The following is a 12,953-nucleotide window of genomic DNA, read 5'->3' on the forward strand; positions in this document are numbered from 1 at the left end:
GTAGAGTCCATAGGCTGATGTTGAAAAGAGTCAAGGAAAAGGCTCAGTTCGTCTGGATTATAGAAGTCTTTGGATATACTGTTATTGGTGACCCACATTCTGGGGGAGTCGAAGAGGCCGAATTTCATCGACATTTGGCGAAGTCGAGGTCTTAGAGCTAGGAAGGCTTTTCTTCGTTCGTTGGTGTCCTTGGAGTAATCAGCTGTTATTCGGATGTCATGTTGGCCTATCCGGAAAGGGCCCTGTTTACGCGCCGTTTGTAATATCTGTCTGGCATGGTTGTGGCGTAATAGACAAGCGATTATCGGTCTGGGTCTTAAAGATGTATCAGAACGTTTCGGGCCTACTCTGTGTGCTCTTTGGAATTCCAGCGGTGGGTCGAAGTCCAGGGAGGTTAGTTTGGGGAAGAACGGAGCCCAGGAAGGCCTGCATGTCTGTACCTTCTTCATGCTCCTGGATTCCCAGTAGGCGAATGTTATCTCTTCGGCTCCTATCCTCTAGGTCTGTGAGTTTACTTCTAAGGTAAAGGAGGTCTTGGTCTCTGTCTCGATAAGTAGTCATCTGCGTTTCTAATGAGTCCGTGCGGTGTTCCAAGCCTGTCACCCTGGTTTGAAAACCTGCAATGTCTAATCTCATAGATTTGGTTTCCAGGGTCAGTGAAGACAGAGAAGCGTCCATTCCCTCTATTCGGCGGCTGACAGCGGTGATCTCCTGTAGTATTTTTTCCATGGTTATGGATTGTTCCTTGTCAGACGTTGTGGTGGATTGTGTTGGGGAGGGTGGTGAGTGAGGTCCTGTTATCGTAGATATTAGACGCTTGTGATGGAGAGCTTCGGAGAATAATAATTGTCGTGCCGACTTACCAGTGGGTTTCTGGTTTGTTTTGCTGCCGGGCATCGCCTCGTCCGTCTGTCCGTCCGTGTGTTGTCCAGCTGGTTCCGGAGTTTTCCTCGGAGTCTGGCGAAAGCAGTGTTACGCAGTCAGCCGGCTCTTGTCTTGTTCTGACTTTTGATATTCTCTCTTTTTTTTTTTTTTTTTTTTCCCTTTTCTTTTTCCCCTCCTCTTCTTTTTTTGTTTTATTTTGGGGGGATTTTAGGGTTGAGGCGGTAATTTATTTGGTCCTTTTTCTGTTCCCGGATGTGTTGGGGGGGGGAATTTTTTGGTGTGTTTCTTCTTTCTTTCTGTCTTCTCCTCCTGTTTTGTTTTTCTTTCCCTCTTTCCCCCCCTTTCGCCTCCCCTCTCCTTCTTTGTTTAGCTTGGTTCTTAGCTCTCTTCTTCCCCTTTTCTGTTTGCTCTTTCTTCCTCCTTCCTTTTATTTTTCCCTTACTCCCCTTCTTCTCTTGTTTCCGTGTCTTTATTCCTTTCTATTGTTTACTGTCCTGGTTCGCCCCTCCTCGCCTCCTCACCTTGTTCCCCTCGCCGCTCCGCGGCATTGTCTTCTTTCCTCTCCCGGGCCAAATAGAGGATAAATGCTCACCGCCTCCCTTTGGAAATAGGATGCGAAGGACTGTGCCTGCGACTCCAGTCGCCGTAATGGTAGGGAGGCCGGCTCCTCTCTCGGCTCGAGAGCGCGGCTCCTCCCCCGCAGTTGGGCCTACCTCGATATTGTGCACCCTAGATCCCCTGATGCTCCGGAGCGTGTCCCCACTCAAGATCGGAGGTCCTGGGCTTTGGGAGGCTCCTCAGGGTCTTCCGGACTGGGTTCCTCCGTCCTTAAGAGAGCCGGTTTTCTGGTCGAGGAGACGCGGCTCCGCCCTCTCTGTAGGCCATTTTTCCCCCTTTCCCTCCGAGGCGCGCTGTCGGCCGATAGGGTCTCGGCGGCCAGTTGTTGAGGTTCGGACGGAAGCTCGAGGTTGTGGGAGGGTTTCGGCGTGCGTTAAGGCGATTTTTCGGCCTCCATAGGGCCCCCACCGCCTCCTCGGGGCCACTGCAGCGCGGAGCTCGGGACTTAGGCGGCCATCTTCTTTCGTGGCCCAGCCACGCCCCCTGGAGACTGCATGTCTAACGAATGCACACTACACCTGGAATGCTTTCCCAGAAGCTACTGACAGAAGAGATTGGAAGACTAGGATGACATTAAACTATGTAAAAACAACCACGCTAAATTTGTCCTGAAAATGCTCCACTGACTTCAAGTGGAGCCAAAAATCACACATCAAACCATGTAGAAGGCTTGCTGGAGAGAAGGTCTGGGATCCTAGTATGAACTGTGCATCTAGTCTGTACTCTCCACCAGGATCATTCAGTGAGCCAGCTCTCGCCCGTTCCACCCATGAACATGTATTTAGGTGACAAAAACATGAAGACATTCTGGTTTTAGGATGCCAGCTGCCAGATGTTGGTAACCCCTGAAGCAAGGCCTGAGGCAGAACCAAATCACTTGTTCTCCAAGAAACTTCTAGAAAGGTTTCAGGCTTGTCCATAACTGAGGATACTTAGGCACTGTGATTGCACTCTGCATTTGAATGGGTTCTAACTATCCTCAAACTCATCTCCTGTTCATTACACTGAATATCCCAGTGTTACAAAGCAGCTGTAAGGTATCAAGAACCACCCTCTAAACCTCATCAATGAATAAAAAATGAAGAAAATAGTAGATATCACGACTAAACATGAAGTATTCAAAGATGTCGCAATAACTGAGGGTCTGATTCGGAGTTGAGAATAGAAAATACTCACAGTTTTGAAGAAGGATTTAGATATAGAGGGGAATCCACTTTCTGAATTTGCTGGTTCATTGGGATTGTATTGTGGATGAAATCCAGCCTCTGAATTATACTTCATACTTGGAAGTTCCTCTAGAAATTACATGATTTTACCTACCAACAAATTCTAAATTGTACCCTAAAAGGTCTCCATCAACAGCTATCACAGCTAAAAGTTCTTTATTAGTAGGCATCATGACTAAGAGTTCTCCATTAATAGCTATCATAAGTAAAAGGTCCCCACCAGAAGATACCATGACTGGCATCAGATTATAAGAGTCCTTATGGAACAGCAAGCAATGGCACCTGGTATTATGTGAATAGCCTGAAAAATTAACTAAGAAACAATTATCATTATACTATAGCTTCTATTTCTTTTGGGTTAGAGGGAGCTTTCAGTGGACTGTGGGGGCAGGGAGGAGGTTTGGGTGTTTCCAACACAGAAAAAACAGAAGCAATGGTGACCCACATGAAAATGGTAATGCTTTCTTGGTAAAGGGCTAATGGTTGGTTGTAGCTTCTGAGGTTGTCACATACATCCACAAACGCCTGAAAATACCTGTATTTGGACCGTGCTAGATAACACACTATACAGTTTCTTTTTACACTACAAATATTTACATATGTTGTTTGTAGAACATAGAGTCACTCATATGAAATTATAATATTTGTTTTACGATGCACTACAATGGAGAGGATGCCTCACAGTGGGCTATCGTTCAGTATCATAATTAAAGCCTCGATTGCGATTGACCTAGATTTTTGTGACCCCCGACTTCTCAAACATCTCCAAATGGATTGCAATTACAAGATGTGCAGTGTTTACCATCCCTGGTAAATAACGGGTGAGGCAAAGATCGCACCCCCACAGGGATGACCCTGTGAACCTTTCCATTGTTAAATTTCAGCGTGTTTAACAGAGGGAAATGGCTCACTATGTAGTGGGAGCTGCTGATGTTGGTGCAGAAAACAGCAAAATTCATACTATTGCTCATTTGAGTGGGGAAACGTAATGGGCGATAACCTGGAAAATACCGAAACAGGTGCAGTCGTTATCACATAACACTCGAGGGGGACATATAATGAGGGCTAAAGAGTGCCCCACGATTAGACAGCATGAAAAAAGACTGCTCTTTTGAAAGATAGCACCACTTGGGGTCTCACTGCGAGTTGCCCATTATTTGATGCGGGAATATTGAAGGTATTCCTGTGCCAAACAATAGGCTTCATCTGTTTTTATGCCCAAATTTGGAAATCACGTGTGGACTCAGGAGTACCGGGTCTTATTCTGCATGAAGTGTCCTCTTCTGGGCCGTAAAATAGGCCCTTTTCTGCTGCCAATCAAATCATCTTCTAAATGGAGTGGAGTGATTGCTGCAGTATGTGGAGTGGTGGATGGAGAGGCCATCTGTGGCATGGTAGTCTTTTACCTGGCTGGTTGGAGAGTTGTCTTCTTACCACATGGTGTTGGATGGAGTGGGCAGAGGTCGGGTGGTGCGGCTGCCACAGCCCCCGCTCCTGTCAAGCCACGGTTTTACCAAGTACAGACCTGCACCCTGTAAAACCAGGTCTATTGTTACCATAATTTCAGGTCTAGAAACACTGGACCACATGTTGTTGCCCAGAGCTGTATCCCCTTTCCCTACCACCACCGGCATACCACTCTGGACAATTGAAAATGAGGGCTTCATAGTGTTCCATAGAATTGAATATTAATATAATGCACTTAAAAAAAATTGGATGGGATATCGATCAAGTTTGTGACCATTACTTATGGATCCCTATTGACAGGTATCAGTATTAATAGATCATCATCATTGGGTATTGTGACTAAGAGTTGATCACTAGACATCGTGAGCTTGCTGGATTAGTTGCTATCATCATAAAAAGTGTGCCATTTACCAATATCGTGATGTAGGAGTACTTCCTCAATGGATATAAAGATCCTTATCATAGCGAGTGCATTACCCATTTATCATGCTTTCATTTAACAATATGCTCGTTTGTAGAGCTTTACAGTACTTGTTCACATCAGTTATGCAAACCGGAGTAAAGTACCTGCCTAGTATCATTTGTCATATTAAACCCAGGATGGGAGTATTGTGCCCCTGGCTACAGAGTCACCTCAAAGCCCTAGATATTGGAGAGTCTGTTGTGTTGTATGTCACAAGGATGCCAGTTGCTAGAAAACCATGCACAGTTTCATTCAGAATTAGTGTTAAATCTGGAGGTAATGCCCCAGAGCAGTATTCAAAATACCACTCAGTATCCAGATTTATTGTTAGAGTCAAATAGATGGTAAGTAACATGAAATAATAATGTTGACACATTTTACTCACATTTGTTTGCATTTGGTAGCGCTTTGCTGCCAAAATACATTCATGTAATTTTTGTCACACAATGTTATATCCCTGAGTCAATCTTTTTGTACAGTGCCCACACAAGACAGTGGAGTAACAGGGAGACTCATAAGCTAATCAGTTTCGATGCCTGTTTTGAGTGTGATAGTATGCTAAGACGTGGGTCATGTGCTCGCTCTACCATGACATCCAAGCTGCATCTTATGATAAGGCTCAAAAAGGCTGAAGCAGGTCTGGGGTTGCTTGAGTTCCTGTTCAGCAGGCATTTCCCCCGGCAGATTTCCCACTGGAGCAGGACAATGACATATGCATCTGGTTGCTCACTGCCTAGAGTCATGTGGGGGTAAAAACATAGTTGGAATTGAAGGAGGCCTCTGCAGCTGTCAGTGGATGTCAACCCCATACATATAAGCAAGTAAGCTAGAAGATTCAGGAAAACAATTTGGCCTTTGAGAGAAAAAAGTTCAACTGCTGAATGAGAGGTCAAACAAACCCTGATGAGGGAACGCACGTCCTTACATGGGTCAATATGTTGCTGCACTGGTCTCCTCGCTCTGAATCTTTCAAGTGCCCTCCGGCAGTAGGTGAGCATATTGCACCATAATGTTTTGCAGTTCTTAGAAAATTGGCTACTGTAAATTCCAAGTTGCTCTACTGTTCTGCATTGACGTCTTTTAAGCTCTAGTTAATTTGATACAATTTAGGACCAGGGTTGTTTCTGGAGTACTTTCAACATGACCAGTATATTTGATCAGGCATCACCAAATGCTGAGGAAAAGTCAATTTTGTGGCCATCCAGCTTGCCAGAAGCTTCCCACTGGTGGCCCTGTATGTGGATCCCAATGCTTTGACTGAGAATGTTCAATGAGAGATTTCCAGACTTACGTTGCACTATGTAAAATACTCAGTTTGACGGTTAAGATTTCCAGAATGACTGAGTGGCACTGTGTGGCTGTTTGGCAATGGTCAGGCTTCAATGATGCCTCACATTAGGCGAGGGCTTGTTCTGTCAAACACTAACTTCTCATTTTTCATAGGTCAACCAAAGGACCAATATCTGATGCAAAAGCTGGAACTGGACGCAACCACAGCCTGTGCTCCTCTGCTTCGGAAGGATCCTATAATCATCTCTGAGCCAGGCAGAGGAAAACCAAGCACTGCCAATGGGGTCCTGCCTCCCTTGCAACCTGTAGTCACCAGGCCCCAGAAAACTCATGGAAAGCTGCAGTCACATCCATCACTCAACAGCCAGAGCAGCAAGAGGAGCAAAGGCAGCTCCAAATCCAGCTCATCCCAGCTGCAGAGCGCTGCCCAAGAAGGTAGGACACTCCAGTAGGCCTTCAGGGGACCAGGCTGTTAATGGCTCAGCGTCGCCCCAGGGGCTTAGAATTGGCATTTACATCATCGTAGTGTCAGTGGCCTGCCAAGAGCAACACAGGGAACATGTACTGGGTATACCAGTTCATAGAGAAAGAACAAATGCTGGGATTATTAGCATCCAAAATCAGTAACGCTTGATCTTGTGACAAGCATGCCAACAGGGCTGGGAAACTAAACACAACTTTGGTTTGAAGTTTTAGCACCTCACACACACTTATGATTTGCTAGCTGCAGGAAAGCACAGTAATTTGCATTATTTCACTAAACAAAGTAAACTCTTTATAACTCAGGATCTAGAAAGCAGATCTGCCTAGAAGTGGAGGTCTGGTTCATGAGAGAATGTGTCCTCATGTAAGGTAGCTGTGAGCAGTCAGGTCTCGCCCGGATTGTAGAGGGCGGGGTGGTGCGTGGTGGGGGATGTGGAGGGTGGGGGGGTTTGGAGGGTGAATATTAATGAAACTAAAAATAAATACATTTAAAAAACTTACCTCCGTGCCGCTGCTCCTTCTTCCTCACAGGAGGTACATGATCCCAGCCTGCCCTGCGGCCAATCCTGACACTGCTCAGAGCAGCATTAGGATTGGCTGGGGAGCGCACAGCCAGGGCGCTCCCAGGCAGACCGGGAGCCTGTGCCTGGTCTCTCCAGCCCAGCAACACAGTGCCGGCCTGGAGAGAGCCTTGTACGCATGTGTGTTTGGTCGCCTGAGAAAGCCAGCCAAATATCCCCTCCATTGCTGTCATCCCCAATGCCCCGCCCCTTTTTACTACAAAACGATAATAAACGTTGTTTATTATCATTTCGTAGTAAAAGGTTTGCAGCTGCTGGTGTGGGGGGCGGTGCTCATCCGCCGTTGCGAGGAGCCGCCACTGATTGTGAGAACAAGTGGTGTGCTCAGACTAGTACTTAGCCAGTAGACACAGCGAGGTGGCAAATGAGTAACCTGTATTGATCAGCCGTAGGCGTTTTATTGTAGTCACCTACATTTACCAGGCTCTTAGGCAGATTATGCTGCCCAAGACTTTGTTGGAGCTTTGTGTACTCAGGTTGTGCATGGACAGAACAGTAAACTCAATTTTAATATCAACCCTTTTTATTTCTCTTCTGTCGCACTGATACATGGTCACTCACCACTCCCCTGTCTTTCTTCTCCCACAGATTGCTGTGCACACTGCATCCTGGCCTGCCTCTTCTGTGAGTTCCTGGTGTTGTGCAACATTGCCCTGGACTGTGCCACCTGCGGCTCCTGCAGCTCTGACGAATCCTGCTTCTGCTGCTGCTGTGGCTGCGGAGAGTGTGGAGACTGCGAAGTGCCATGTGACATGGACTGTGGCATTGTGGACGCATGCTGTGAGTCAGCTGACTGTTTGGAAATCTGCATGGAGTGCTGCGGTCTGTGTTTCTCTTCGTGAGTTGAGGATTTTACATCAGGACACGAGTAGGGATGTTAATCCAAAATGTGAAATGAAAAGTTGACTTGAGATGAGGCGTGGCCCCTGAACTTCTGAAATGATGTCTTACTCTCACGACGCAAGCAGAGGTATGGCCCTCATCATGAAAAGAGGACTGACTCCTTCACAACTTGAGGCCTTGTGTACCCTCCATGAAAAAGCAAGAGGTCACACACCATGAAGTCCCAGACATTCAGGTTTCAGCATGAGAAGTGACACTTGCATGGATTATTATTCTAAAACAACCAGAAAACTGTTCAAAGAAAGATTATAAAGAAATTAGAAGGCTTTAGTGTGAGACATAAAGCCCCTGGAAAACTCCATTACATATCAAAGAGAGGAGCATGGTAACAAAAGATGTTATAATATCTATCATCGTGCAGCTTCACTTTGTCTATTTAAGAGAAACTGCAGTGCTAAATGTGAAGCTATAATAATGCTGCAGCGCATGATCTCACAAAAAAGCGCTGCTGCACTGAACTGAGCACGAGAGAGCGCAAAGAAGTGCAGACACGAAATAGCCTCAGTTCAAGAAGAGCATACACGACTACAGCAGCATGAGAGAGATATGATAGGCCAGCAATGTTAGAAGACGTACCTGCAGGCAGCAGGAGACAGGAGGCAGTGTGCTGCAGCTGATATTCTGGGACTGGAAAATCGAAGTGAAACTGGAATAAAGGACAAACTTCAAATAGAGAGCAGAATTCACATATGGGGGTTGGGGAGGGGGGGCAGAGTGAGCAGAAATGCTCTGAGGTAGACCTCTTGAGAGAACATCCTGTGGAATCTTAGCTTCTCTGGGAACCCATAACAAAAGGACCCTCATTACGCAAAAATTTGGCACAATGCCTTCGACACTAGTACATTCACATGAAAGTCTCCAATGGAGCTTGTAGGGTAATATGGGCCTGATATACAAAGTGATTTAGCAGTCACAAACCCTAAATTATGGGGTTTGCGACAGCGAGATCGCGTTTCGTTATGTACTAACCCCGTTTTGCAATCTGAAATACTTTTCTGAATTGCAAAATGAGTTTAGAAATTCATACCAAATAGCAATTTGTAATGGGCATGTTAAAGGTGTTCTTTCCAGATTGACAGTTGGTGAAGGAGCAATGGTTTGTGACCATAATTCCGATAGCAAACCATAATCTGTTGCAGGCTGCCAAATGGGATGGTAACTGATTAGCAAAGGAGAAGGAATCCCCAAGGGACCTCTCCCCTTTTGGGAATCACAGTGGCAGCTTCAGGGCAGTAAGCAGTGGTCAGGAGGACTACTATCTGTTCTCACTGAAGTTTCCCAAAGCTGAAAACTTTCACCTTTTAAAATTACTTTTCCCTATTTAAATTTTCCATCTTGGAAACTAGTCTCAGGGATGGTGGTCTGCTGTCCCTTGTAGGCCATTATCCCCATCCCCCAATCAAAGGGATTGCAAATTGTGAACTACCTAATTATTGTTAATTAGGCATGTTGCAATTTGTGACTCCTTGTGATTTGGTATTTTGTGAATTGAGCACAGATCGGTTTGTAAAACCAGATTGCTTTCGCATAAAGTCAGTGCGCAATTTGCAACCACTTTTTGTGAACGTAATCATTGCACATCAGGTTTTATGTGTCACTGAGAAGCACAGCGCTCTGCCTTCCCCTCTCCATCACTCAGAGCTAAGGAACCCACTTGATGCAGGCTCTAGGTATGAGTGGTGTCATCTGGAACATCTGGAGTGCCTTTATAACTGAACCTCTCTGCAATATAGCTGACTATGCAAACTTATCATTGCTACTGCTGTGCCACAAACTTTGAACTGTTGATATAATATGTGTGATATACCTTGCACTAAGAACTGTCCATGTAACTCAATGCTTCACCAATGTCTTGTAACTGGCAAAACGGAATAGGCTGATTCATGCTTAATACTTTGTTAAGTGGTGAAGACTAGTAAATAAAATGAGTAATTAACTGATTAACAAAGAATCTATGGCCATGTGGTAACATATTATGGAGATTCACACAGTTGGTTTTCATGATGACTATTTAAAATGTAATTGAGATCGACGTGAGTGCATCCTTATCAGGTATATTTTCCCAATGACAATATATGGATTAAAACCAGAGGGGGTCATTACGCTATAATGCTTAGGTCAAGCTGGTCAACTATCCTTTTGTACCTTAAGATCTAGAATGAACTATTTCCCTACAGTCCCGTAGTCCTGGCGCTAGACACTCTCTTACAGTCTCCTTCCCCAGAACGGCCGATCTCATATAGTCATCTTATACCTAAAGGTGGTCAGTCTTCTAAGGTTTCTTAGCTCCAGAGCCTATGGCACCCTGAGTCTCTAGCTGGTCATTGTCCTTTGGTCCATTAGATCTACATCTAGTCATTGTCCTATTCTGTCTTAGACTCCGATCTAGTATTTTACCTATGCCCCTTAGCCCCAGAGATGGGCATCGTCCTCTGTTGCCAAAAACCTGGAGTTGGCTACTTTTAGCTTTACGGATCCAGAACTAGTCATTCTCCTATAGTCCCTTAGGTGTAGAGCTGATCATAGTCTTACAACACCTTACTTCTGAACACAATAGAGCCAGACTAGAGTTTGACATGTGGATTAACTTAAAGAATGAACTTCACTGGAGAGCCAACAATACATAGAACTAAAGCTGTCTTATCCTTGGATAACACATTACAACTGGTCGCTGTAGCCAGGCATGAGATAAAAGGCCGTTGTTCCATATACTGCAATGCCCTGGGAGGTAAATAGGACATACCTTGCGTCTAAGCTTTGTTCTCTAGACTGGGCACGCGTTCTGTTTTTATGATGACTTGGGTATAAAATGTTGTAGATATTCTGTTGTTTGTGCTGAGCAGTAGTGGTAGCTTACCACACTGGGGCCCTCATTTGGACCTCGGCGGTCCTTTTCTAAGACCGCTGAGGTACCGCCGGGCCGAAGACCGCCAGTGTAGGCGGTCTCCCGCCCAGCATATTATGTCTGCTGGCAGCCCTCCACCCTTTTCCGGACGGAAAGCCGCCAGCAGCCATACTGGCAGTCGGCGGTGAAGTGGAGGCTGCTCCACCGCCACGTCATCAGAACACCGCCCACTGAATCACAACCCAAGATTCGGCGTGGCGGTGTTCTGGTGACGGGGAGTGGGCGGCGGAGCAGCCCCCACAGATCCCGTTCCCTCCCGGAGGATCACTGGTCAAGGTAAGGTGATCGTCCGTTAGGGGAGGGGGGTGGGAGGGTGTTGTGTGCGTGCATGTGGTTGTGCGTGTGAGTGTGTAGAGGGGTTGTGTGAGTGCGTGTATGCATGCAAGGGTGTGTTGTGTGTATGGGAAATGTGTGCGTATATGTCTGTGTGCATGTGTGCGTGTATGTCTGCGTGTATGTGTATTAGTTATGTGAGCGTGAGTGTAGGGGGTGAGGGGGGCGTGTGGATGTTTTGGGGGGGGTGGGAAGGGGGTCCAGCCACCTTTGGGAGGTGGGAGGGGGTTTGTGGGTTTGGGGGGAGGACTCTGGAGAGGGGAAGGGGGAGGAGGAGACCCCTATCAGTGCCAGGGAACGAATTCCCTGGCACTGATAGTGCCTACTGCCATGGATTTCGTGGCGGTACAAAACCCCACGAAATCCATGGTGGTATGCGGGGTACTGATACCGCCGGCGGTCTAGTGACGGCCGCCGGGCTGGAGACCGCAGTCTCCAGCCCAGCGGTCGTTACCACCCTGGCGGTCACAGTGTAGAAGTGGCGGTTTTGCATGGCGGTAACCGCCATGTTTGTAATTCCATTTTTTTTTCTGCCGGCCTGTTGGCGGTATTACCGCCACTTCTACACCGACCACCAGGGTTGTAATGATGGCCTATGTGTCTTTATCTCTAAATAAATGTGTTTCTTTAACAGCGCTGCAGTGTCTGTTGCAATGCCATAATGTGATGACTGACTAGCATACGTCACATGACACAATACAAATCACCGCTGACATAATACCACAGACACTCTGAGTCATTTTACCATAAAATGTTTCACATTTGATAGTAAAATGTTATCTAGCACAGGGTTCTCCAACCTTCTCTGTAGTGAGAGCTACTTCTGATGAGTGAAAATCATTGTGAGCTATTGAAGGCCAATTCACTCGCATAGTGTTACCATATAATCCCAGACCCAGCTTCATTGACTTTAAACCTAATGTTCGCAGAGCCAGATACTATGGTTTGAGTGAAATACTTTGACCAGGGGCACTATGACAAGGTTGCCATCTGTGTCAGTCAGACTTTGGTCTTAGGGGATGTATGAACATGTGTTCTCATGAATGGAACATATGTGTATGGGTGAACAAGAGCCTGTGTCCTTTGTACCTCTGGGGGAAAACATACCTTTCACCATATGTGTTACCATTGTATGTATAACACAAACATACAACCATTTCTTTAGATGGGAGAAATTTAAAGTGCAGAAAAATGTTCATGATATGAAACATTTTTCTGCACTTAACTTTTCTCCCACTTGAAAAAATGGCTGTACTTTTCAATTATAAATTTATCAGTGTGTCTTCCAGTCACTGGGGGCAAGATGAATGCTATGTGTAAATGCCACACTTTGAAATGGAAGAAAATTAAACTGAAGAGTTAACTTTGTTTATATGGAGTCCATAAAACTCATCATTTAAGTTTTCTCCCATTTCAATTTTGTAGGAGGCTGGCCCTCTATGTAGTGTGAAAAGCTAGGCACACTGTGCAGGGGGTCCAGGCAACCTTATGTTGATTTCCAGAGGTAAAAATCAAATCACCTAATGCTCAAATGTTTGTGGTAGCTGGTCGAGCAGTTTGGCTAATCCAGGAGATATGCTAGGCATTTGTTGTACTCACAATATCAATTATGCACGACACACACTCAATGAATAACTCGAGAATAGAATTTATAAAAACACTTCATATTTTTATATAATTTTAAGACCTAAATGGTTAAGATACGTTAAGTACTTTGTGATTTATGATTTTTCAAAGTTTTAATAAAGTTAGTCTTTCTGTGCGTAATTACGCACCAGAGGAATCAATAGAAGGCCACC

General features: G+C 45.6%; 1 protein-coding gene across 2 annotated transcripts in view; it reads left to right on the forward strand.

Moving 5' to 3' along the window:
- The window catches only part of MDFI (MyoD family inhibitor), a 124,073-nt gene extending 114,190 nt beyond the window's left edge, over nucleotides 1-9,883 (forward strand). Inside the window, exons 4-5 of one of the 2 annotated variants that reach the window (XM_069238403.1) lie at nucleotides 6,103-6,384; nucleotides 7,602-9,882. In XM_069238403.1, the coding sequence (XP_069094504.1) occupies nucleotides 6,103-6,384; nucleotides 7,602-7,855 (536 nt within the window). In that variant the 3' untranslated portion in view covers nucleotides 7,856-9,882. Of the gene's footprint in view, nucleotides 1-6,102; nucleotides 6,385-7,601 lie in introns of both variants that reach the window. The other variant, XM_069238405.1, reaches the window with a different exon arrangement.
- The last annotated feature ends 3,070 nt before the right edge of the window (nucleotides 9,884-12,953 follow it).

Source organism: Pleurodeles waltl, chromosome 6, assembly GCF_031143425.1.
Source record: "Pleurodeles waltl isolate 20211129_DDA chromosome 6, aPleWal1.hap1.20221129, whole genome shotgun sequence".
Classification (NCBI taxonomy): Eukaryota; Metazoa; Chordata; class Amphibia; order Caudata; family Salamandridae; genus Pleurodeles; species Pleurodeles waltl.